We start from the raw sequence: 26,466 nt of genomic DNA on the forward strand, positions 1-26,466 counted from the left end.
CACTCCTCCCGCTCTCCAGGTATATGTGTTTCATAAGAGCACCTTCCTGGCTGCACTGTCCCATATACACTGCTAATTGTTTCCACATTTTGCCAAAGGTCACAGTCCTCACAGCTCTGTCAGAAGAACAGGTTTTGAAATAACTCACTTCTCTTCTGTAGGTAAAGCCGTCAGAGTAGGATAAACAGTTTCAGTTAAGAGAGTAGTGCTGTGCAGCAGGAGCTGGTAGCATTTTCAGCAGGCAAATCTGACTCTGGAAAGGGATTTTCTAAATCAGTTCAGTTAAGCTTGTGGTAGTGACTGTCTACGTGAACAATCTTTGGTCTAATTAGGTTTTTTGATCTGGTTTGTCGCTGATGAATTGAGTGGAACTAAATCAGTAAAAGTTAGGATAATTAATCCACATGAGTTACTGTCTTCTCTCTGCATCAGTTTAATGCAGTTTTATAAATTTGGTGTAGACCATGCTGTGTCCTCAGGCAAGTCCAAATCCAGCTGTGGCCAGTAAAGATACTAGTGCTTCCTGCCTGCTGTCAGCTGTTCATCACCACCTCCCCAATCCCCTGTTTCCGTCTCCACTTCTCTCAGTGGTGAGTCTTTCCCAGGCATATAAGCAGCATTGCTTTTAGTGGTTTAAAATGTAGAATTCTGTTAACCTGGTTCATTTTGTTTGAAGCAGGCTGGAGAGCACCCATGTGGGCAGACCTGCTGGCAGAGCAGCTTTAGACAGCCTGGCATGCATTTTTGGTGATTTTCACTTTTTGGTGATGACTAAAGAAAGGTCTGAGCCAGAGTTTAAAACTCTGGAGTTTCTAATGCAATGACATATAAGCTACTAAACATTAAAAGTAAGTATTTGGGAGAGAGACCTGATAAAGTCAGGATGTTCTCCAACTAATTGACTGAAACAACTGGTAGTCCCTACCTACCATATGTTCTAGAGATTGCTGTATTTCACGCAAGCCTGTCAGGGAGCCAATTACTCTTTTTAGGTTGTTACCTCTTACACAGACACAGCTGTTTGCAGAATGCATATTTATCTACAACCTTAGTATTGCATCATTGCCTTTTTCTATACAGTGAGGCCAGTAAATGGCTCAGTGATTGCCTGTTCCTGAATCTGAGAGCCCAGCATTGCACCTGCCATGTCTTTAGAAACAAAGACAAGCTGTCAGTGTTTGTTCTCAAACATACTTGTGCTCTTCTGTGAAAGTACAGGCTGTGAACTGAGTTTACCCTTACTGAAAATATGTTATTAATTAAGTTCAGTAGTCTCTGTAGCTCACAAAATATACCAGTTTCTCAAACCCATTAATTGTGTAATTTTTATTCTATGTTTCTGTATTTTTATTTAAGATAAATTCTGTCAGTTTGCACACATTTTGGAAAAAATATAAGGAACTGCTGCTGTGTAGAGTACCCTTCTGACTGAAGCACTTCTTTGCTAAAAGATGCATTAAGCTTAAATCAGCATTCCACTAGGTGGAGCACAGGGGTAGCATTTTTAGAGCTGGCCAACCTTGTTTCCTGGGTCAATATCTAGAAGTTACGGAAATTGGGGAAAACGTCTCTAAACGATTCTGTAAATCAGTGTTACAGATCTGAAAAGAATAGACTTTCACCACTGTGTATATCACAGACAAAAACAAACTATCATTTTAAAAGTTGAGAAGTATGACCAAAGCAGTTCAGTAGAAATTCTCATGTAAATATTTTTCCTTATTTCATCATTTAATGTGCTATGAAGTCTCACTGAAGTTATTTCACTATATTTTTAGAGACAACAGAAACAGTCATGTTACCTTTGTTATATTTTTTCTAGATAAATTCAGAACTAATCTGAGTTGAATAGAATACTGTTTTCTCTTTCTTCATTACTTACTGTTATAAGCTTGTTCCTAATCTAACTTAAACTGTAATGCAAGTTTGCTGACTTCAGTGGAACAACAAAGTAGGAGAGCAAAATCAGATCCTCTGTTGGAAAAAGGTACTAAATAAGCATTTGTATTAAATTTATACAGTGATATTTAGACAAATATTGAAAAGTCAGGCCCGTTACCTCACAGAAGATGACATTCTAGAATCTCCCAGTATTGTGTGTCCTGAATTTACTGAACAGAACTTACTGCCCAGTGTGCTGGGTGGGTATAAATAGGCCTAAAGAAATATAATTTCATTTCTCATAAAGGAAGCTACAATGCCAGAAGCTCAGCTGTACTGAAGCTTTTGAACTAGGTTTGTAATCTTTTAAAGGTCACATGTAATTAAATTTACCAGAAGACCTTGCATATCTTAGGACAGAATGTGTTACTACTATGGATTATATCACCAAATGCAGTAGAACTTCTCATGAAAATATTTAAGTTGTGCTGGACTTTATTTGCTTATTTGTGTATGAAAGAGCAAAGATAAACAAGCGACTTGAATTATATTGGCAGGATTTAGAGTTAATAAAAAAAGTGTAACACTGACTTTTATTCTTTTCCTTCCAAAACCTATTATTTAATGTTTTGTTCCACCCACTACTGTAAATTAATATTAGTCTCCTAGAGAATAAAAAGTGAAGTGCAACAGGAATAGGTTTGGTAAAGAAAAGGTCAGGTCTATCAGACAAACATTATGCAATACTGTGTGCAATACTGCATACAATACAGCTAGTAGGGTTACCAAATTCACCTCCCTTCTACTTCATTTTGCATTTGATAGGTTTTTTTTCTCCTTGAGGAATTGTGGGATTTGCATTATTTAGGCTAAAATGCTAGAGAAGAAAGCCGTACTGAGGAAGAGGAGAGGCTTTGATTCAGCTTTTTGTGTCTGGTGGGAACATTTTCTCAAAATGTAGGTGCTATTTCCTGTAATCAAGGGCTTTCCAGAGCCTGATAATCATTTCCCAGCTGTATCATTTTGGTGAATTATTTTTTAGCCTTGGGTTATTTCATGACTGGTTTTGCATATTAAGAATGGGAGAGGATCATATTCATCTTGATGATAGAAAACAGGGAATAGAACTCCCACAGCTCCCTCTCCCTTTCCCTTCACCTTGTGGAAAGTTTGGCTTTGTGCTAAAGTGTGAAAAAAGCCTTGACTGCAGTATGTCAGGCATATTTCAGCTCGATTTGTGTCAACCCTAATAAGTCAGCTGACAAGGTAATAAATTGGGTGTCTGTTCAAGACCTGGCACCTGTACAGGAAATAAAAGGGGATTTCAGTTGCAGGAGGTTTGCTTTGTTTTGCAAATGGACCTTTTCTCAAGGCTCTTCTACCTCCCCCTCTCCCCTCCTTCTCCTCTTTACTGAAATCGTGTTATCAAAATGTTTATTTCAATTGTGACTGGAGCCAGTTTTTCATCTGGAAAATAAAGCTCTATGAGTATCCTTGGAAATGGAAATCCTTATGCTTTCCACTCTGAAACAAAGGCTTACAGAGTATTTAATTATTCATGTATCCTGCTGTTACATGTATGGTCTGAATAATTTCAAGTTATTGAGGAGAAACTGCCTTTGTTCAACATTTTGAAACTTCACATTCATGTAGTTTGAATCAGGCTAGAAAAACTGAATTTATTTAACCCAGGGAAACCGTATTAGTAATATCTCACTATTTTTAATGATAATATAACCTTGTGACCAGGGTGTCTTAACATGTTTCCCTCTGTGTCTGACCTCAAAGGATGCAAGTCTGCTAGAGCCCTTGAGAGCCAAGCTTTTGTAGGTCCAGCTGTAGAGTTGTGTTTTTAGCTCAGGGGCCCCAGGTCAGTTCCCAGTGTGACATGAGGTGATGACTCCAACAGTGGTGAGAGCTGAGGCAGTTTCCTTGGGGTCTTCACTTTCAATACATGGATCTTCCTCGATGCTCAGAAGAGAGATGACAGCTACTGTCTCTCACCCTTTTCCCTTCTGGTGACTGTCCTGGGCACCATGAAACAGGTTTCCTAAAACTTTCAGGGTCTAAAACTGATCTGTGAGTTGGAGGAAGCAAAATGGGACCTTGTGTTCATTGAAATGGGTAGCTGCCTTTTTTTCCAGTTGAATATCCTCCACCTTTTCCCTCCTTCATTATCCCGTAGGGATCTACCATAAGCAGGTCTTCATCTCCACATGGAGAGTTCATCTCCCAGAATTTCCTTCTTGGACTTTTTTAATTAGAGAAAGTCATAATCTGACCCAGTGGAAGGAGAAGGGGGGAAATGGTTTATTAAAACAAGTATTATCACCTTTGAATAAAGTATGTATGAACTTTAGAAACAAGGAGATGAGAATGAACTCTCAAAGTCAAAATAGTTGCCTAAGTGTGCATACTTTGCACATAATAAGAAAATTTTCAGTAGAAATGTTAAAAATCCAAGAATATGAATCTATGCAATGTATATAATAAGGTTTTCTATTCAGTCTGTCTGTTCTAGGATTTATTACTCCTTATGCAGAGGATTGGACTAGATGACAAAAGTCTTACCTATCTGCTTCTGTCATATTTATGGTTAAAACCTAATATTTAAATGAGCAAAAAGTTTTCTTAAGTTCTCTTCAGTATTTTCAAGAAGTGAAAATGGAACTTGAGGGATAAAAAATGGGCAATATAAACCTTTAAAACTCCAAGTGAACTTTCAGAATCGTAATTGAATGCAAGCTCTGGACTTTCCTATCCATCACACTGTAAATTTTTAAAAAATACTTAGCTAAGCAACTCTTTTTTTTCTCCAGCATTGCATAGTGATATGATGGATTATTCTAAATTAATTACAGTAATCAGCTAGTGCTATGTGCTATAGAGTTGTGATTCAAGCATGAAGGAAAGAATGTACAGCAAATTACTTATATAAAAAATGTGTTGCAGGGTTAGCTCAAGTTTTACACCTTGGCCTCAGCCTATGGAAAAAAAAAAAAAAGACTCGAGGGTGAAATACTGAAAGCTGATCAAAAATGGAGGAAATGTACCAGTTCACATATCTTTGGATGTACTGCAAAGGCATTATATGTTAATAAAAGCAAAAGAATAAAGTAAGAAAACAGTACCTAATAATAACTGATACTCTATGTTGCAAGAGGTGTTTTAAATTTCCTGGTCATTGAAAAGATGTTAAGAAATGCCCATTTCTTTGTGTTTGAATAATATCAGCTCCTTTCTGACCTGTTGTGAAAGGGGTTCAGAATTTATACTGAACTTTACAGATGCCGCATGAGGTGAATTGCAAAAATCTGGTTGGACACATATAATCTTCTTTAAAAATATTTATAGAACACAGCTCTTATGAAAATTAAACATGTTCCAGGTGTGTATGGTCCAACTTCTGGGCATAGCTAAGTTGTTTCTGAAGTGGCAGATACACCTGTCATTGCTAGTCAAGAGAAATTAATCTGCCAGCTGCTGCAAGGAAACTTCATGGGTTTTGTTGTGTTTTGTTTTTGTCCAAGACAAAACCTGGGATGATTGTAGTAAAGGTAGGAATGAGTTGCAGGTAAGATGTGGCAGCTGGCTGTGGAAAAGATATTAGTTCTCTTCTTCCCAAGCAACAACTACTTATAATGCTTCAGCTTCTTGGGATAAAATAGTGGATGTGATACTATCTGCTTGTAGGCTAGTTTTGGGAGCTTGGGATTTTTCAGATGACTTTGTCCCTCGATAATAGAGAAGCTAGCAGCACAGAAGCTCAAGATGTTTCCTTCTAGCCTTATTCAAAACACTGTTATGGGGAAGAGGGGCTAATGCCAGAAGTATAAAAGCTCTGAATGGATGTCTCTGCAAAAATATGGAAGTGACTGCAAAGTTCAGTCATAGCATGTGGGATGGTTTGCGAGCTGAAACAGCCATGTTTGCTGAGGTTTCCTCAGGTTTCAGTGCAGCTACCCAAAAGGACAGGACATGGCCAAACTGTTTTCAGGGATGGTTTCCAGGTGTGTGAAACAAGGCTTTAGAGGAGGAGGAGTGTAATATGTCCTTTTTTAATTTTGCAAATTCAAGTATTTTGGGGGCCATGCTGTAAACTATATCAAAAATAATCTATCTGAGAAAAAGAAAAAAACCCAGGGTTTGGGAAGAACTACCATTGAGAAGTGGCACTTGAGACAAGAATGAGCAGCCATGGATAGGGAGATGCATGGAGACTCTCTTAGCTGATTTCAGTGTAAGGTGAAGTTCCAGGTTGAGACTAAAGTGAAAGATGTTGGTCTGTGACAGTATTTCAGCTGAGGTTTTGCAAGGCTATGACACCTATGTGCAGTTTGTTACCACCTCATTCAAGTAGTGTCTTGCAGGTATGCCGTTTGCGTATCCCTTTGAAGTTCCCTGAATTTGAATCCCTCAGTCTTCCTTCAACCATGAATATGATTTATAGATTTCTAAAGTCTTGGCAACTTTACACAAAGATATTCTGATGATGCTTCCTCGATGCGCGCCCCCCCCCCCCCCCCGCCCCCCTCAAATATAGCAGCAGCAAAACATCTGAGAACTAGATTAGTTTTTTCTGTGTGTAGATGATGGTGCTAATGACAATCTTATTTCTGACTCTTAGGCCTTAAACTGAGGTGCGTTTCATCCACTGGCATATAAAAAAGGATATGTGTGACTTTCCTACAGTTAGTATCTTTTCCCTGTTTTTTTTCTGCTTGCTGCTTTTCAGTGGCTACCCCAGTTCAGTTCACCACAGTTCCACAAACATTTCCAGCAACTCGGCAAAGGAGGGTAGCAGGAGGGGGTGTGAGGAAGCTGCTGCAAATCATGCTGTGGTCTACTCTCTTCTACAAAAATGCCAGTTTAAATATACACCAATCTGCAGCTGAGGCACCATTTCACAGCTACCTAAGCCAGTTGTCACCTGGGCCACTCCAGTGTCTATGGCCTCTCATCTCTCTCATGCTGGGGTTAACATTTCCTCATCTGTCCAAAAACTCACCCAGCAAAACCAAACCAATTTGTTTGGAGGCAGCTCAGCCCCCAAATCAGTGAAATGAGGTGGGAGGTGGTGGGTCACTGAGGGGAGGGTGTGACTGTGGCAGCCCAAATTTGTATTAACCTGAACAGCTGTGGAGAGTTACCACAGCATCTGGCCTGCCCATCCCAGAGCTACTTTCTTTCTCCTTCTCCTGGTCTCAGCACCGACTTGCGTTAGGTCAGGGATAGCTGCTCACTCCCTGTAATCCAGGAATTTGGCAGTAATAAAAGGTGCTGTCTGATGGCTTTCCTGCCTTTGCAAATTCATGATTTTTTTTCTCCCCCTTTCTGTCAGCTGTGCTATTTCATTCTATGAATTGCCCTTTCCCTGCTTTTCAAAGGCACTGGACTTTGTCTTTTCCTGCTGCATTTATCCTCTTTTAAAATGAAGTTCAGTGATATGCTGGGCAGATCAAATATCTCACTGCTCCCAAAAGTCCTGTCACCTTCTGTGCCCTTCCTTACAATGGAGGCAGTGAAGGTAATTTAATGTCATACATTAGTGTTTGAGCATAATTGCTGCTATACTTCATTCACTTCTGACTTGTGAGTTTAGTAAGGATGGGTTTCTTCCAGATTGAGGAAAACAGAACAGCATAGCACCTGCAGAGCACTGGAGTGCTTCAGCCTTTGAGCACGTATAAATCCACAATATGGGTGGTACGTGGGTGAGGGTTGGTTTTAAAAATCTTGTAGACCTTAAGCAAAGGTTTCACTGAAGTCAATAGTAGTGTTACTTGACAGAGGTTGCAGAACTTGGAGACTGGTTTTATGTGTTACAAAAAGACAAAGTTATGTGGTAAATATATAGTAAAAAGGTTCTGTAGTTAAAGTTGACAAAATTGTTGATAAAAATTTTTGGATCTCTATTTCAGTGTTTTATTCAGAAGTGTTGACTTAATTAGTTATATCTACGTATGGAATAACTACAGACTCTTTGAACTGCCCTGGGACTCACCATGGACGTGGTATTTGACATTCCTGGGAGTGGACTTTGCATACTACTGCTTTCATCGCATAAGCCATGGTAAGAGTTAACGAGTTTTTCATGTATTAAAATACAAAATATAATTAATTTACTAATAAAATGAGGTATTTGGTTTTGTTTCTGTAGTTAATCTACTCTAAGCATATATAGCTGCTCTTCTTCCCAAGGATTAGCAAAGACTCACTTTTATTTGAGCATGGAAAACTGTTTATACATCATACTCTGTATAATAAACGTGATTTTGTGAAAAGAGGGAGTATCATTCTGAAAGCAGTACCACAATGAAAGTGAAGTATCATAGGAAAAAAATAGGAAGTACAGAAAAATTTTAGGGTTAGCATCCCTATATGCCTGTATGAAAAATACAGCACAGTACAGATAACTGTTTCAAAAGAACCTCATGGATGTACACAATGGAGAGCAGTAAAAAGCGAGGTGGCCAAAATAATGATGGGACAGCTGGCTAACTTCATCTCTTTCTGTGTGCTTTTTAAAACCTTTTTGAACATTTAATCATTGTTTAATTGATAGATGAATAAAAATGTTTCTATACTTTATATGTATATATGGACCCTAGTATACATGTATATATAAAGTATTTTCGAAATTCTGTCTGCAATTAACACTTGACTACATAAAAGCACATCTTGCCTTGTTTTTTTTAGAAGTACATTTTTAACGCTACTTGCTTTTATACATGAAAGAGAAAAAATACAGTTTAGAAAGGATTTAACTTTTATTTATTGTAACAATGGAGCCCATGTAAATCATGCTAGTTATTTCTGTACATGTATATTGTGAAGATGTAATAGTATTGATCCCTATGTGTCTGTCTCATTACATATTTCTGTTCTATAGTGACAGCATATATTTGCTCTAACGTTTTATGTCATATCTGAAAATGCAGTAACACTTTCCATCAATCCTAATTTTGGGCCTGATCTAAAGTCTGTAGCAATGAAATAAGAATCTTCGTGTTGTTTAAGAGACTTCGGACTGGGTTTCTGAAGGCAGAGCGCTCACAGCTCGGAAAAGCCGTGGGATCTAGTAACGATAGTTTATGTAATGCACTTTCAGAAAGGAAAAATGTTTTGATGCCAGTAGGTCAGCAGTCTATATGGAAGTAGGTAAGAAAGGAGCCTGAGCTGCTGCAGGGAGTGGGAGGGAGGGAAGGGTCCCTCCTGGGTGGGGATGGCAGGCGGGCGTGAGAACAATGCAGGGTGAGTGCAGGGGGACAACAATGGTGTGGGGGGGACGGGGTGGGAGGTGAGGAAGCAGGGGGAGCGGGAACAATGCAGCGGGGGGGACATTGCGGCCAGGAGCTGGGAGCCCTGTGTGGGTGTACGCAAGACTGGGAATACGCTTCGCAAACAATGACATTAACAGTGCTGGCAGGGCTACAGCCTCAGGCTGAGAACTGGTCCAGAGCAGGAGATATTCCTGAATTTTAAAACAAAAATAATTGCCTTCAAGTGTTAGAAAATCACTAGCCTCGCTGTGCTTTCACTGGAGTCCGTGGTAAAATTCCCACTGGCAGGGAAGGGAGCAGGGTCAGCTCCGTGCTCTCCAAATCAATTGCACGTAGTTCTGTTCCTGCAGCAACTTTGCACTTACGGTCGCCTGTTCCTCTATATTTTGAGGGGATTGCATGCTTTGAAATGAATCTTGCTAGCAGATTTAGAATTAAAATCCAAACCAATTCTGTCTATATGTAATGGAGTTGAGGAAACGGCATAAGAAAATACAGCTTTTGTCTTAAGAAGGTCAGTGCTGAGCCATTTTATAAATGTTAATTTACTCTTCAGGTTACAGAAATACTGTTTGCTGTTACGTCTGTGTTACTCGGCAGCGAACTGATGCAACATTATAGAAAATCACTCTAAATGGAGATTTTTATCTTAACCAGCACTCTTTTCTCTGGTCAAGCAATGATGAAATCCGTAGCACGGCAACACAGCTGCGAAAGTCAGATGGTTTGGAAGTTGCTAAGGAAATTTAAGTGTAGGAGATGGCTTTAAAAAGTAAAACGTAAACTCCTGAAAAATACTTTTGCACTTTGAGAAGCCAGCACTGGAACAGTCACTGGTACAAGCGGACACAACACACCCTTGCTCTCGAAAGTGACAGGGCCTGGTGATTCAGGCTTGGATCCTAGAGCAAAGTTAAAAATTAATAGCACATGTATATCCCAGGAAATTCAAGCTGTGTGGGCTTATGTGTGGGGACGTAAATAACAGCACTAATTGTTTCAAACTGGAAAACTAACATTCAGATACATTTTGCAGCTTTTTCTTAATACTTGATATAATTTTGATACAAAGAATCATCATCACGTAGCTTTTCCTGTCTCCAGGCAATAATTTGGTAACTCAAACCCCTGGCTTTTTAGCACCTTATTTCATGTTGTCCATGCAATAATTAGATTGTCTCTTCTGCTTTTCGAATAGTCTAAATCATTACAGATTTAAAAGTGTCTTCTGTAGCAGAAACTTTACTACAGAATATCGAGCTTTTACCCAGCACTTGGGAAGCTGTTTTTTCCTCTTCACTATATGTGTGTAATAGCTATTATCATAAACTGAAGTTATACAGCAACAAGAGGAAGTATTTTCAGGTGTGATCTCATTTTGCAAAGGATAGAGTTATTCTAAGTATGTGCTTGTATTTTCCATTGTTTGCAGTAGCCACTAAAAAGTTAGAAAATAAAATGTTTCACCACTTATTCCAGCATTCTTCTGGGTGTGATCCAAAAGCCATGGCAGTCAATGGGAGTGCTCAGTTAGCCACTGCTTTTTCTCCTGGTGTTTTAATGAATTTATAAATCAGTGTAACTTTTCCCTTTGTTTCAGTAAAAACACCCGTTATGGCTGTACTACTAAGAAAAGTAAGCTGTAAAATCACAGGTTTTATTTAATTTTTTTTTTTCAGGGAAGTATATGTGTGGGTTTGAGGGACTTTTACCAGATACTTTAATCTAGCATATATGGATTACTCCTCAAGTTTCCTCTCCAGGTGCAGAGTCCTTGCAGAGTTACTCCTGCTAGAAAGGGGGATTCGACGGTCCCAAAGCAGTGCCGAGCCCTAGCCATGGTGCAGCACACCCCTCCCCACACCCTGGCCTTGCGGATACTCCTGTTGCAGACATATGACAACGGCAGTAAGGAATTTGGAGGCTCTGTAAACTAATTTCTTCAGCAGCCACACCTTTTAATCAAGGGAGGAAATCTAGAGACTTCCAGATCCATGCAAAAACAAGAGAGACGCGCTTGTGCGGAGCCCAGGTCCTGGCTGCGGGACAGTGGGGGTTTTCATGGCTGTCCCTGGTGTGGGGGGCTCTACTGGTTCCACGGGCACCCCCCGGTCTGATCAGGGCCCTCGGCAGTGGCTGCGCTCTTAATCGTGTGCCCCAAAGGGGGATAGTGGGGAATGGTAAAACTCTGGTCCTTGGTGTAAGGGAGTAATTTTTAATCTATGCTTCCCAGGAGGTTGTGTCCTCCAGAGCAGCATGGTTGTCTCTCAGCCAGGGGACCCTCCTCTCCTCTTTCAGGCCCTGGAAGAAGCTGTCTAAGTCTGGCAGCCAGCAGGTTTAGAGAGCCTGTCTCATTTTAACGGCAGCTTCCAACACCTCTTCTTTTGTTCTCCTTTACTGCTGGGGAATTTCCATTGCTTCAGTGTCCCTCCCCTCAGACAACCTGGGAGAAGCCAGTTTCCTTCAGCAGGGCCAACCTCCGCAGCAGCTGCATTGTTTTGCCAGGGCCGCGGCGGCCCGTGTCAGCCGCTCGCCCCCATTGTCCGTTGGTGGCTTCCAGCCGCCCTGTGGGATACGTGACACGGTCCCTGTCAGCGAAAGACCGAGCCAATATGACCTGATGGTTTGAGTTATGTGCAGAGGTCATAAAATAGACCTCAACTGATAAGTATATCCTCAGCAGATTCCCCAGCTGCTATATAAAATTTTGAATTAATGGTGTGTGTCTTAATAATTCTGAGTTTGTTTATGGTGGATGAGAAATAAGCCTTCTACTATACCAGATATATTTTGGATCAATAGACTACACGCTTCTCAGATTCTCCGACACCACAGGACTGACCTTTTGGTCAAGGCCAGCTTCTGAAGGGTCAGAGGACAAAGAAGAAACTGAAAATTCACTTCAGTTTTGTCCCTCAAAAGGCCATGCCTCAGATCTGTGGCAAAATGTCTCAACTGAGGTTGTTGAGCAGACTTTCTTTCTAAGATTTCCATGAATTTGGAAGCTTTGTGAACTTTTAATCTCCTGTTTTGTAGAATTTTTTGAAAAGGGATTTCTCTTAGCCATGTTTTACATTGCTTCTGCCTCTTCTCTCAGTAAGCATCTTTTCTTACTGTTTCATAGAACAATTTCTTCAGCAGCAAAGCTGACTTCAGAAGTTTCTGGCTGCTCTTTCCTACACCATGTTGCAGTTCACCACCCACTCAGTTCTGACAAAAAACTCCTGCATGGAGACTGTGTGCATAAGATCACTGAAATAGTTCATGTTAAAAAACAGACTTGTGTTGGGTTTCTTTCTTAAAAAATTCAACTCAGTTCAGTAGACAATGGGGTCATTTTAGCCGTGGGTCAGGACATGCGGACATAAGCAACATAAGCCAGACTTGCTAGCATAGAATCTATGGGATAACTGGAGACTTCAGAGAGAGCAGAGAGGATTTTCTGGGTCAGTAGTGCACAGGCAGGTAACTCATTCTTTTATAAGGAACCAGAGTGGATAAATTGGGGCAGGTAGTGTCTCAAGATTAATGCCATTAAAATGACTGGAATGGACAACAGTAAAACCCAGTCCTATTCTTTCTGCTAATTCTATACATAGTCTGCAAGAATAATCCTAATATGTTATCACTTTGGGCACCAGTGCTATGCTATGTTCACTGTTGAATGAGGAGATGAGTTTGAACTTGCAAGCTTGTTAAAGGAAAAGGCAGTGGGGCTCAAAGTCTCTTTACCATCTACATTTACTGCTCATTTTTGGAGGGTGTATTGGAATCATATGATTGTGCTATCTTTATTTATCTGACCCATTCCTGCCTTTGAAGTGCCTTTTTCATCTGCATTTTATAATGTACTTGTCTGAAGTCAGTATATTAGAAGGCACTTGTGAAGTAGATTTTATATGAAGAATTGATAGTGTATTGAAATAATTTTGGATTTAAAGGATTTCAGATTTATGGGAAATTCATTTATAATAAAGTGATGTATGACTTTTGTTATTGGGAACATGGTCAGAGACACAAGGTTTTCTTTTCAGGAAAATCTGTATTCCCCTAGAAATACAGTAAATGACAATGTTCTTTTACATGCCAGAGGCTCCATCTGGGCGGGCAGGGGGAGAGGGTTGAGTGGTGGTAGTTTTTTAGGCTTGTCCTTCCATGTGAGAAAATGCCACTGCTTACCTATCTAGAAATTCAGTACCATATTGATTACCCAGCATGAAACAAATTTAATTCCACACCAGTGAAAGATAGAAAACTTTGGGAACTGTCAAGTGACTGAATGAGGCTCTGCTCTTTTTCTTGTCACAGCTTGTGTTGATTGCAAAGCGAATTGATACCCAGAGATTAGGAGAAAAATACTCTCTTCTTTTGAATTTTAGAGAAAACTTTTTTTGCCATTCTGTCAGTTGTTTTTTCTTATTTTTAAACAGGCTTGGGAGAGCAGGATATTAAAATGCTGACTCTGCTTGCCTCACAAAAATAGCAAAAGCAATAGCTGTTTGTCATATTTTCTGTTCTGTCTTCTGATTGATTCTAGTGTAGTACCTGCAGACAGCATAACATGAATTGAAAATAAATAGAGAGTTCATGTGAATATGATTCATTCCCTGCCTTCCAAGTCCACTGTAAATAAACTACATCATTTGTTGTTTCTATATGCTTGATTTTATAACTAAGTCTTTTACCTTTCTGTAACTTTTCAGAAACAAGAGGTGCTCCTTTACCATGTGTCATCTAATTTTCTGAGTGGACACTGAATTTGTAGAAGACCACAGTCAATCTTAGCAAATCAAAATGTTGTCATTCCTTCTGACATTTAAATGTATATTTTGGTTGAGAAAGTTCACCTGAAAACCACTTCAGCTGCAATGAGGCTTCCTGACATGGAGTGGTCTAGGGTCCCATAAAATTATAGGAGCCTGCTTGTATTGTTTTCAGGTTGTTATTGTTCATAATAAGTTCCTGTTGTTTGAAAGACTGGTTTCTCGCATACTGATAAGAATAATGTCATGGTATGAGGTGAGGTTGACTCATTTAGTCCGTTAAATTTATTGTGGCACATGCAGATATCACAAGCCCCTTCCTGTTTTACTTTAGAAGCTGTGAGATAATAAGTAACTTTCTGAAAAATCTCCATAACCTGAAGAGTTCAGAAGATGGAAATAAAAGAAAATCCACTAGAGAGTTTTCGCTTAATTTTAATTCCTGAATATCCAAAATATGTTTACAGGTGAATAGATTTTCTAAATATGTGAAATGCCAGAGGTTATTAAGAATGATGGTAGTAACAAATCTGCCAACAAATTGGATGGAAGTGATCAGCCATGAATTTTTGGCTCTTTAGAGCTGCTGTAGGATATGTTCTGGAGTGGGAGTATGATGTAGCAGAGGGTAGGACGGCTCACTGCTATAGGTAAGGAATCAAACTCTATGGTCTGGGTTCAACATCTAGTCCAAGAAGACATAACCGGCTTATCTTTGGATGATGGAAGGGTATCAGGAGAAAAGTCACTGTTCACTTGCCATGATTCTTGTAGGTTTTCTGCAATATCTATTAATTGCTTTTCTTTACCGCAGGATACTGGGAGGGATGGATTTGTATGGTTGTTATGAATTAGGCCTTGATATGAGTATAAAAGCAATCTTTTAAATTTTTTTTTTATGATGCCAAGGACAATGTATCTTTTAAATATAATGAAATATGTATTCATGAAAGTGTGAGCTGACAGTATTATGACAATTTTTATACCAAAAATTCAGTTGGTAATTCCATCTCTTCTCAGCACTGTTTATCTTTTCTTGAGCTCCCACCATGAAGAGATCTGGCAAGCTCCCCAGTACAAAATGAGAAAGAAACCATATTCCTCCATTTTCCTTGTTAGTTGTCTTTTCTCATGGTTGGGAAAGGAGCCAGCACAAGGTTAACACTCCTCTTAAGTATCACTCAAATCCTGCTTTGAGGATTTACATAATACATTGGTGTTCTTGAGGCTCTGTATATAGACATGCATTAGCTTGGGGTACCTATGGGTGTCTGGAGGGTAGAATCGTGTTTTTCTTACCTGCAGTGCCTGAGTGCACAGACTGGGGAAAAAGCTCTGGATCTCCTTGCACAAAAGCAAGATTGTAACATGCTGTTACGTAAAACATTAAAAAATGTAAAATAAATATCCTTAAATATTCAAAGCTATGGGGAAAATCTCTGTTCTTTTTCACCTAAGTTTTTCTTTAAGATGGTAAAACCTAAACTTTCTGAAGCTTGAAATGAATTCCAAAAGTCATTTGTGAAATGACTCTTTTCTGAGATCCCCAGGAAATGTGCACAGTGTGTCGATTTAAACAGGTGTTTGTAATGAAGAAACTGATACATTACACACGTGGCTGTTGTGATTACAGTCACGCTCCTGACTATTAAACTAATGTGATAGAAGTGACATCGTGCATGAACAACTTAAACCAGTATCTTATGGGATGAAGTGGGAGAAGAAAATTTTCTATAAATTAGCACGGTTTGACCATTCAAAAAGTCGGCTGTCTTCACTCCTTCGTCTCTTTGGCTAGTGCTGCCCTCTAGTCTGTGCATGTGCATTTTAAACAGGGAAGAAAATAATCCCTTTTTAGTCTGAGTGGAGACATGGGTATGAAAGCATCTAATTCACAGTGCAGTGAAACAGTTCGTTTGACATACTTTTCCAAGTGTGCTGCTGAAAACCAGTGAAATGGTGCATAACACTTGTACTTCTTAAGGTGTTATAGAACATAAAGTAAAATGTGAATTATCCAAGTTTTATAGTGAACCTTTTTGCAGTTAGTGAGTGTGGGAGAGGAGAAACTAGTTCTTCTGCAATAGCTTCAAGGTTTTATTTTTGTGGGGTTTTACCTGAAAAAGGGTTTGAAATAGTTGTTATACACTATTTGACCTCCTAGATGTTATAGTCACCTTCAGTCAGGTGACTTCATAAATTGAAGAGAGAGACTATGTTTGGAAGTTCAACTACTTGTTTAAGGAAAGCAGTCCAGCTATGTCTGCCTTCTTTTCCTTTTTTGTTTTTGTCTTAAACTATGAATGTGTACCTTATGCTAGAAACTTATATTTAGAGTAAGCGAAAACCCAGCTGAGAATATATATTGTTTCCCTTGACTTAATTTTAAGCCATGTTACTTCAACTAAAGGCTTCTTACTAAATTAGAGAGAAACATAAAAATGCGCACTAATATCTATTTCCTGAATAAGTTGCACACAAATCACTTCATCCAGGATCATTTTAAACACATTTATTTCTGAAACCAATTGCAGTGACTTTGGAGATGCTAGCTGTCAGTTTCTGATACAGCAGCTTTGCCCACTGTCTTGCTAGAGGGCTTTGTCCTGGGCTGGAGGGATGTTCGAACAGGGGTGAGGTTCATTTTTATGTCCCTTCCATGTTTTGCCAATCTATTGAAATCAGCAGATCAACGATAAAAGGTGCCAAATGTAATAACAGTTTTTAATTTGTGATATGAAAATGTGATTGTAAGGAATTAGAGTAAAAGCACACATCATATAATTAATCAAACAGCAGCAGTGGTAACTATTTTTTGTCACTAAGTTTTAAAGTAGAAGCAGAGGCCTAGAGAAATGAAAGGCATTGTTAAAACAGATGGCCCATTGAGATGCTTGTTCTTTTTCTCTTACAAAATGAAGATGTTTTTCTCCCGCTGTGCTAGTAAAAATTGCCTGGTTGTTACTGCTCTATTTGTCGGTCTGTGTAGTTTTAGCATGGAGAAAGAAATGCACAGAATTCTATCTCTCTGCATCCCTGCTCTGAAGCAGCACTTTAGCTAGGAGGCACTATGAAGACTTCGCAGTTTCAAATAGCTCTTTTCAAATTTCTTTTCAAACGTTTTTCAAACTGTGCAGAATCTAGCTGTGGAGCACCTTCACAGTCTACCTGCAGGGAAAGGTAAGGTGACTTGAGGGGGGCATATGCGATTCTGTGGCTGGGGGATGTGGCACAGGGACCCAGCTCTCCTCCCAGGGAGTTGGGCCACTCTGAAGGGCTTGGACTTGCACTTCTGTTCCTTAGTGGGACATTGCTAACAAACTCCCATTTCTGGACTATTAGGGCCAAGGACGTACCAGAAATACCATTGGTATTTCCATTTCTTCCATGCTCTTCATGGAAATTTTTCTGTAACTTTAATACAGTTTTTCAGTATGTATCCTATCAATACATGACTATTTCATGCATATATACATAGAAATTTTTTAAATTATATTTGGTATCAGGTTATGTGACTGAAATATTTCCAAGTATGTACAATTGATCATTTCAGAATTAGCTAAAATTAAAAAAAGGAAAAAATACTGTCCATTGCTAATTGCACCCTCAGTTTTACTGACTGATGTGTACTCCTTGCAAAGAATAGATGCATGATTATTTGCAAATTTGAAAAGGGCCTTGTTTTTTTGCTATGAGTAAGAAATTTAAAACTACTTTTCAAAGCAGACTAAAAGTGCATTCCACCCCAACCCCCAAATGGCAAGTTGTTCCTTTCAGGATATTACTCAGATTTCTAGAAGCTGGATGTCTGTAATAGTTTTCCTCACTTGCTAAAAATCTAGTGAGGCCATTACCATTTAAAATACTTTATTATACATTTCAAGATTGGCAATTAACATTTAAAGTGTGTTTGGAGCAGAGAAAACATTATTGTATCTGGACAATGTTCTTTGCATGTATGTTTCCTTCAATGCATCTTTATTGGCATAATAAAAGTATTTAAACTGCCAAAAATACTTTTTGAGTGTAGGAATGGCAATCTTTTCCACATCACACTATCTAAAGTGATAGCACGTGGGTGGAAGATGTAACTTAATAAAAATTACTAAGCAGATTTTTTGCCTTTTTTTCTTTTGAATAGCTAAAATTATCAGTAAATCCTTTTTGGCACAACTTTTCTTTTTTTCAACCAAAGATATTTAAATAACTACAGTATTTCTCAGTTTTTCTCAAGAATCAGTAATTGTCAAGCCTGAATAAATTCAATAAGGTGAAATATTTTAAAAGTAAAATTACTTTTTTAATCTTAACGAAGACATACTCTAAATAAAACATAAGCATCCTGTTGCAAGAACATATCTACAATGTTTTCATGTATAAAGCTGAATGAAAGACAGATACCCTAAATAAGAACCACTCAGCTGTTGTTGCGGTATTCATAGTTGGATTCTGTAAAGCATGTGGATTTCAGCACTGGCTGTTGGCCTCTGGGCTGCTTATTTTGAGGGCTAAATGGGAACTGAAGTATTCTGAAAATTTCTTTCTGTTGCCAGCAAACAAAAATTGTGACTAATCAAATCGTACTGGTACGTATGCGTGGGCAATGCAAAATTTTGTAGGTCCAGGAGGAGGACTCTTGATTCTATCTAGCTATTAACTTTCAAGAAACTTTTCTTCTGAAAAAAACATGACCATGCTCAGCCTCTCTGAGGACAAGTCAGTGGCGGTCATTATGCAGACTAACAGTAAAATGGAGGGGGTATTGCTTCAGACAACACAGAGCAACCTGGGCATGTGACCTTGATGAGAGTTCCCCTTGATACTTTTAATAAAATTAGGAGAATTCCTTTCTATATAATGAACATTTATCCCAAATATCACTGTTGTTTGAAGCATACCTTGCCATTTTATAGTTGTAAGTTCAGCAGTGACAAAGCTATTGCTAAGTATGAAAAGGGAAGTGCAGACTCTCAGACTGTAATAACACTATGGCATGCGACATGTTTTCACAAGGAATCATTTCAGAAATCAATGACGTCATGTTCATGCCTTCCAGCAACTGGAAACTGGCCTATTAAATTGAGACGGAAAAATGTATGATTTTTTGATTTTTACAGCACAATGGTGTAAGGAAAGTATACACTTCATATGTGTATCATATATTTTATATGCTTTTATGTTTTCTTTTATTTTCTTTTAAATTATATTCACTATTAACACATATGGATGCTGAGATCCTAAAAAGTTTGTAGTCATAAAAATAACTTTTTTTCAGTAAGGTAACCTATATTGGTTACAGAAATAAAAATAAAAGGAGTTTTTTACCCAAAACTGTCTTTTAATTTAATATACTTTTGACTGGAAATTACCTTCTGTTTAAAAAGAGAAATAAAATAGATAAATAAAAAAAAGGAACTGTTCCGGAGTTGTTTGTTGCCTAGAAGTGATGTGAGGCAGGAATGAGCAAACCTTTCAAAGCCAACTCTCAAGTCTTTCCTACTGTTTGCAGCCTTGCTGTTTTCCTGATCTCTCTTATCCACTCATTCTAACATGAAATTTAATTTTTTCTAATTGTAGATTTTGTATTGGTACCTAAATATATATTTTATTTGTTGATTTAAAGTTGAAAAATAAATCTAAAAGTATTATGGACAAATGCAGAGTTAAGTATGTAAGCTTGTTATATCATTAGCAGCTTCCCTTGTACCATATGGTTAAAATGAATCTGAGTCATGAATGCTTTACAGCATTCCTATGGGACAATGGCAGTGTGCGAAGTGCCCACAGTACACATATAAAATAAATTCATACTAAATGATAAAATTTTAAGAATCCATAATATTAATTTTTGGTATTTTGTCTTTAATATATGCGTATGATTTTTAAGTTAACCTCTCTTCTAAGAGCACTTCAACTTCACCAAGCAGAGTTAACTTGGAAAGTGTGAAGCTGTTTCAAAGAAATAACAAAGGAGAAGTGAATGCAACCTCAGCTAAACAACAGACTTCAAAAAACCTCATTGCATAATTTGAATTTTTTTATTTCTTGTCCAAAGCATTTTGCTAGGCAAATTCAGTTTGGATTCCAGGATGGTGATTTGGAAAATTTAAAGTTGGTAGTAGCTTTCAATTACTGAATAGTAAGAAAACTAAACTCATAATTAGATAGATTCAGAAATGATTGACCTTTTCCTTTGCTAAATATGTACCTTTGATAGTAACATTTGAGTCTCTCTTTTTTTTCACAAAGTGTTTTGCAAAGGAGATGAGTTTCATTATGCCCCTCTGTAAAATAGGAGAAGGACGGAACAGGCAGATGAAGAGACTTTCCTAGAACAGTGGCAGAACAAGGGGGTGAGCTCCTCAGTCTGGTGCCTCCAGTCCAAAGACAGTACTTCCATTACAACAATTCTGCAAGTGAAGTGATTTGGTTTCTTTTATTTTTTTTTTTTAAGTGAATTGATACTCACTTTTCCTGTTCTGTGACTATCCCAAATCCAAAGTTTAATTGCCGTAAGTTTGCTATATAGTTTATTCACAAATCAATCTGTATTCTTACTTGTGATTTGCATGGTTTCTTCTGGATGTATGTAACATTTAAAAAAAAAAAAAAAAAAAAAGCCCGTTTAAAGATGTAGGATATTTTGCATGCATTGCAGATATGACTGTGTAATAAATACAATTGCATATGTATGCTCCCTGTGGCTACAGAAGTACATATTCACAGAATAAAAACCACAGTCAAAGGAATCCAGACTGCTTATTTTTATACTTACTGATATCCCAGGGAAAAAGGTAAAAAGCAGTTTATAAAACCTGGACAAAAGAAGGATGTAACTTTTTTTTGTACTCCCTTGGGCAGAATCTCAGCTGAAATAACTGACAGTTTTTGGACTTACTGAAGGAAATGATGAGTGAAGATAAATATCCAGATGTTTGCTGGCCAGATGTGTAAGGTTACATTTGGAAGGCATGAATGCTCTACCTGTGTCTTCTGAGAAGGAAGCTGTAAATAGTAAACATGCTAAATTTTTATTTCTATGGTTAGGGGGGAAAAAAGGGGTTTCAAAGTAAAACTTTGTTTTGCCTTCAATCTAGTGTTTTAAGAACAGATACAGGTTGCACATGCAAATTTGTACAGCATACAAGTGGGATTTTTTTTAATGGCAATTATGTCTGCGTGGCTAACTTAACACCCTTTGTACATTGCTTTTAATTTAAGGGAGATGCAGCTTATAGAACTGTCTTAATTTTCCAGCAGTAGGAAATAGGTGTGTCAACTCTCTGAAAGTTTCCTATTTTCTGTTCCCATGTTTCAAGCTGCTTATTGACGACAACAAAAAATTTAAACCTTGACTTTTTCCCCTCTTTCCCCCGCCTACGCTAAGTCTCTCCCTTTCCCACCTAACATACAGATCTGCTTCTTTTCAAATAAATTGTTGGAAGCGGCTGCCTGCTCATACAGCAGCACAGCTCATCTCAGCTTGTGCTTGCTCTCAAACTTGGGAAGAGGAAAGAAAACTCTTGTTAAAGTCAAGTAAATAACTTAGCTGCTAGGCAGTAGGAAAAATATTGGATTTGATTGTGTATTATTCCCATATGGGTGAGATATATTTAAAATTGAAAAGGAAACCAGCTCCCTTAAAACTTAAAGGGACAGATTTTCAAAAATTGGCAGCCAATTTTCACCTATAATTGTACTTAATGTGGAAGGGATTTTCCTCTGCTGATGAGGGATAAGAGGGTCTTGCCACCGGACTAGCAGTGAGGCAGAGAAAGCCCCTTCCAGCATGTAGATGTTGTTACTGGCCAGATCTTTCTCTCCTTCCTCGGGCTAAAGATCTCCCATGGCCTGCAGGGTCCTGGAGAGGCAGGTGGGAGCTGGAGCCTGCCACAGTGCATGGGAGGTGATGAACTCATTTATGTGAACTCCCCACTCCTTTAGGAGCTCCAAAACAAGCATGTCAAGAGTGAAACTTTAAAAAAAAAAAAACAAAACAACAACTTTTTAATGGAGTTATCATTCTCCTGGGCAGGCGGTGTTGCAGCATCTTCCAGCACTGCAAGCTCCCTTAAATGGCATGGCTTGTAATTTTAAATAGAAACAGCCTTGAAGGGTTTTTTGTTTATTGTGCTTCTGTAAACTTGGTTTTGTGTTCCCATTCTGCTAGTGTGTAAACATTAGAAAACATAAAAACCATATAATTACAGAAGTCCAGTCTCTTCCTCCTTAGAAAAAATAAAGAGCTTCCAGAAATCCTTGTCTCAAAGACACAAGCTGTCCAACCCCAAATTTCTTCAATGACTTACTCATTTCTTCCCAGTCGTGTATAAGAACAAATAGGCTCTTGACATGATCTGAAGATTGGCCATTGCAAGGATGTAGAAATAGCTTATTTCAATTTCAGTGTAATCCTCAAAACATTGCTCGGAAGTGTCATGTGCTCAGGACAAGGCAAGATGTTAAAAGGTGCAAAGAAAGTGTGGAGGTATCACCAGATGCAGTGCTTGCTGCCATGAGTCTTTGAATGTAGAGAGGGAAGGGGAGCAGTTAAGAAGAGAAAACAAGGAAGAGGGATGGAGAGTGACCACAAAGAAGTGATTATAGTAGTAGTGTAATCCTGGTCCTGGGAGTTCATCCCTGCTCCTGGGGCAGCTGCTGCTCCCCATGAGGAGTGAATAAATTGCCAGGCCCTGGGAGTAACCACGTGACACTTAGAAGCTGCCCTGGTCCATCACTGTAGTTATGGTGGGCACTGCAACCCCCCGGGAAGGCAGGGCTTCTGGACCCTGCCACCCACCTGCTCTTCCCACTCGCGGCTGCTGTTTCCTCATGCAGGTGAGGGGACAGGAGAGCAGAGTGACAAAACATGTAATTCAGATTTGCTAGTCAAACTAGGTGTTTTTCAAGCATGTCGTGGTGGCTTATCTGCATGTGTTGCTAGTGTTGCTAGGTCTTGCAATATTATCGCCCGTCTCAAGAACTTGTGGTGTTGGTTTTGAAATAATTCTGAGATTATTTTTCTTTGGCTTTGATTTTTGCAGCTGTAGGACACATTTATTTTATTTTTTTCCTGCATCTTGGAGGAGTGAAATAATTTTTATAATAGTGGAAAGGGTCTAGACTACAGCAGTTGAAGCACTCGGAGAAATTTTGGATATCGCAATAACTGTATAGAAGAAGAAGACTGGGGCAGGCAAAGTGGGGTACATTCAGATAGGGATGTTACGGATTTGCCTGTGTGAGCGGGCTATGGAAGCACCACTGGATGCAGGGGAGAGTGTGGGGAGGGCTGGATGGAGCAGAGGAATGTGAAAGGAAACAGTAGGCATTGGGGTGGTATGGAGGAATGTATGCGGAGTCAGGACGAGTTTAGAGGAGTGGTCTGAGGCTAGGTGAGGAAATTTATGATGGATAGATTTATGGCCACTGCATGACAAAGCTGAGGGTAAAGCCCTGTGCTAGAGAAGCCTGCAGAAGTTTTGCTGTTAACTACAAAATGAGAGTTTGCACCAAAAATGAAGGAAAGTCCTCTTTTTATATCAGGCACTAAGAAATCCTGTAGTTTTGCATACAGCTAAAATGAAATTTTGCCATACATCTTGGGCAGCCCTCTCTGCTTAAAGTACTCTAGTCACTTCCCAGTTAGTTATGCTTCAAAAGCTTATGATTGTCAAGCAAATATAATGATTTTTCAATGTGTAGAACTAGCAATAGTAGTTTTTAGTGGATAAATTGGGTAAAATTGTCCTCTCTGTTATAAAGGAAAAGGCAACGGCAAGTGCTAGAGGACTATATTTTTATGCATATTTTGTATATTTTTCCGTCTTTTTTATCTCTTTAGAGATAGCTAAGATTTTTCATTTGCTTATAATAAAACACTGTATTAATATTTTTTAGTTGCATATAGATTTATATCTATTAGTCAAGTAATACAAGCATCCCTTGAGAGGTGCACTACTGAGTGTTAATATAATTGCTGAAAAGTTTCACACATTTTTTTAGTTGGGAATAATATCCAATATGTAGTGTCTTTTGTGTGAGGCGATAGCACAACATTTTACACATTAATCAAAATAATTCACAGAGCTTACTTCATCTTCCACTCTAGTAGGATATGGTTACTACATAAATAACTTTAGGACAGGAAGTAAGAATAATACTGTAATTAACTGAAATTGCAGGGGAACTTAGGTAGTCAGAATGTAATTATGCAAGGCAGAACTCAGTCAGGAAACAGGATTAACTTTCCTGTTCTTTTGAAAAATGCCAGATGATTGCTAATATTTATAAATGGTTTTTACACGTCAACTGAATGATGATGCCTGTGACAGAGGAGCTGCCTTTAAAATTATGCTAAGCAGTTGGTTCCTCTCTGACTCAGTGATAAAGATGCTTCCTCCAGAAGCAGCTGTTAAATGTCCTTCTTGCAAGAGAGATTTCCTTAACGGTGTCACATCCAAACATTGGCCCAATCTTTATTAGTTTGTCGGGACTAATTTGATTGCAGTATACCCAAAGTAAAGTCAAATTGAAAATGACTGAATAAAACTGGTTTATTTTAGAAAAAAACCCCAAAATTGCATATTCTATGTTATGTTAGACAGTGACACGGGGAAGTTCAGCATGGCAGATACCGGCTCAATAGCAAAAGGCACAGTTATCTCTTAACTTTCAAAGGATTACGAGACCCCTCCTAACTTTAGTAGAAATTGTTTATATAACCTGCATCATTGTTGAAAGTGTTTGTCATGTGGTTCATAAGTAGCACAATAGAGGTTAAGTCAGAATTAAACTGTGCCAGAAGAAATACAAAACAGGAGTAGCTACTAAGTACTGTCAATTAAAATCCAAATGCAGGGAATATCTAGTTCAGGAAGAAATTCACCATATCTGTGATTTGCTCTAAACAGAGCTTTGGAATGCTAATTGAAACCAAAGTATTGCAGACCCCAAGTCTGATGCAGGTGAATGCTGTATTGGCAGCAGCTTTGAATGCTAAATATTAACAAGGTCAAATGAGCCACAGTGTAGTCCTGCTGTACGCTATCCGTTCCCATACATGAGCCACAGCAATTTTAATTGTAAGCCTCCAGGCAAATAATGAATTTCATCTTTCATTGTTTTATTTATTTGTCATTTATTTTTTAAAGTTGTGTTTGCGGTACTCTTAAGGATTTTAAAATTAAATCATTGATTACTGTATTAAAATTTGAAACAGGTTGGAGTTGTTAGCTATTTTGAGTTGGGTATTTATTTTAAAGTAAAAAATCAGTTTTTCTTCTAAATTTCTCTTCTATCCATAACTGAATAATTCTGTGAATTCTCTATAATCTACTAGGTTGATATACTACATTTACAATATGGTGACTATTAAATATGTTATTTTGTAAAAGACACCATGATGTTATTCTGATTTCAATTTAGTGTAAAATATTTATAATACTGTAATCTGACACTTCAAGAATATTATTCTCAATGCAAACTAAAATTGTTAATCACACACCTAATTTTACTGGATTGACTGAGTTAGTCTACAGGGTAAAATCACAATAAATCCTCTGCCTTCTTAATGATCTTGAGAGATTTGTTCTGCTTTTGACGTGTATCTTTGTATGGAAATAAGATTTCAGTAAGCAGTGTTGTTAACATTAGATGCCTAAGTGTCAGTCTTTTTGATCAGATAGCATCCTGAACTCAAGGGCTGAGGGTGGGACAGTTCTGTATCTTGCTTTAAGGAAAGCTTACTTCTGCCTTTTTGACTTCCCATAGTGGTGAGCAGATCAACAGAGAGATACAAAATGTTAATCCTTCATACTCACTAAAGTATGTCTGACATCATGAGCACAATTCTGTGGTATTTCTTAGGGAAAGACTTGCCAAGATTGTAAAGAAAATGTTTTTGCAGGGAGCCTTACTTTGTCTTGACATTTATGTGAGGACACAATTCGCCGTGAACCCTTTAGTCTTCCTCTTCCTTCAGAGAATAATGAAAGGAGCCTATTCATACAGGTCTCTTGGCATTTTTGTGGAAAAATAATAGTTCAACTGCACAGGCCCACTCCTCATCTGAAATATGAGTAAGCCCTGGAGCCACAGCAATCTGTGCCCACTGCATATTTCTACCAGGATGCTGGACTGTTGCCATTGTTAATAATGTTGAACCTAAACCCAGCATCCACAAATGAAAGAAACAGATAAAAATACTTATAAAAGATCAATGCTTGTAGTATAAATATACCAAAGATTACGTTAGAAAAAATATGTAGCATAACTGTTTATTATTACATTAGTTTTTAAAATATTTACACTTAGAAATGGCCTTTGCTCATTTTGTAGTTGTGGAATGTTCCTTTGGGAGCAATGGCAGGATGTTTTCTGTTAACCTCATTTTTTTCTTTAACTACAAAAGGAAAACCTTTTCTAGCCAATTTTTCTTTTTTTCTCCTTGTAACTAGGTAATAAACTTGTATCTAAAAAAACACTTGCTAGAAAGTGCTGTTATCTGTTTAAAATTTACGGAAATGCTGTAGTTTAAT

The 26,466-nt window shown here is 38.3% G+C and overlaps 1 protein-coding gene across 6 annotated transcripts in view; it reads left to right on the forward strand.

The window, feature by feature from the left end:
• AGMO (alkylglycerol monooxygenase) overlaps positions 1-26,466 on the forward strand; it is a 193,691-nt gene that overhangs the window by 12,486 nt on the left and 154,739 nt on the right. For all 6 annotated transcript variants that reach the window (XR_012631931.1, XM_074892213.1, XM_074892224.1 and 3 more), the window contains exon 3: positions 7,803-7,954. Coding sequence is in view for 5 of the 6 variants with exons in the window: in XM_074892213.1 (XP_074748314.1) it covers positions 7,803-7,954 (152 nt within the window). In the remaining variant the exon portion in view is untranslated. The remainder of the gene's footprint in view (positions 1-7,802; positions 7,955-26,466) is intronic.

This window comes from Strix uralensis, chromosome 1 (assembly GCF_047716275.1).
Source record: "Strix uralensis isolate ZFMK-TIS-50842 chromosome 1, bStrUra1, whole genome shotgun sequence".
In the NCBI taxonomy this organism is placed as follows: Eukaryota; Metazoa; Chordata; class Aves; order Strigiformes; family Strigidae; genus Strix; species Strix uralensis.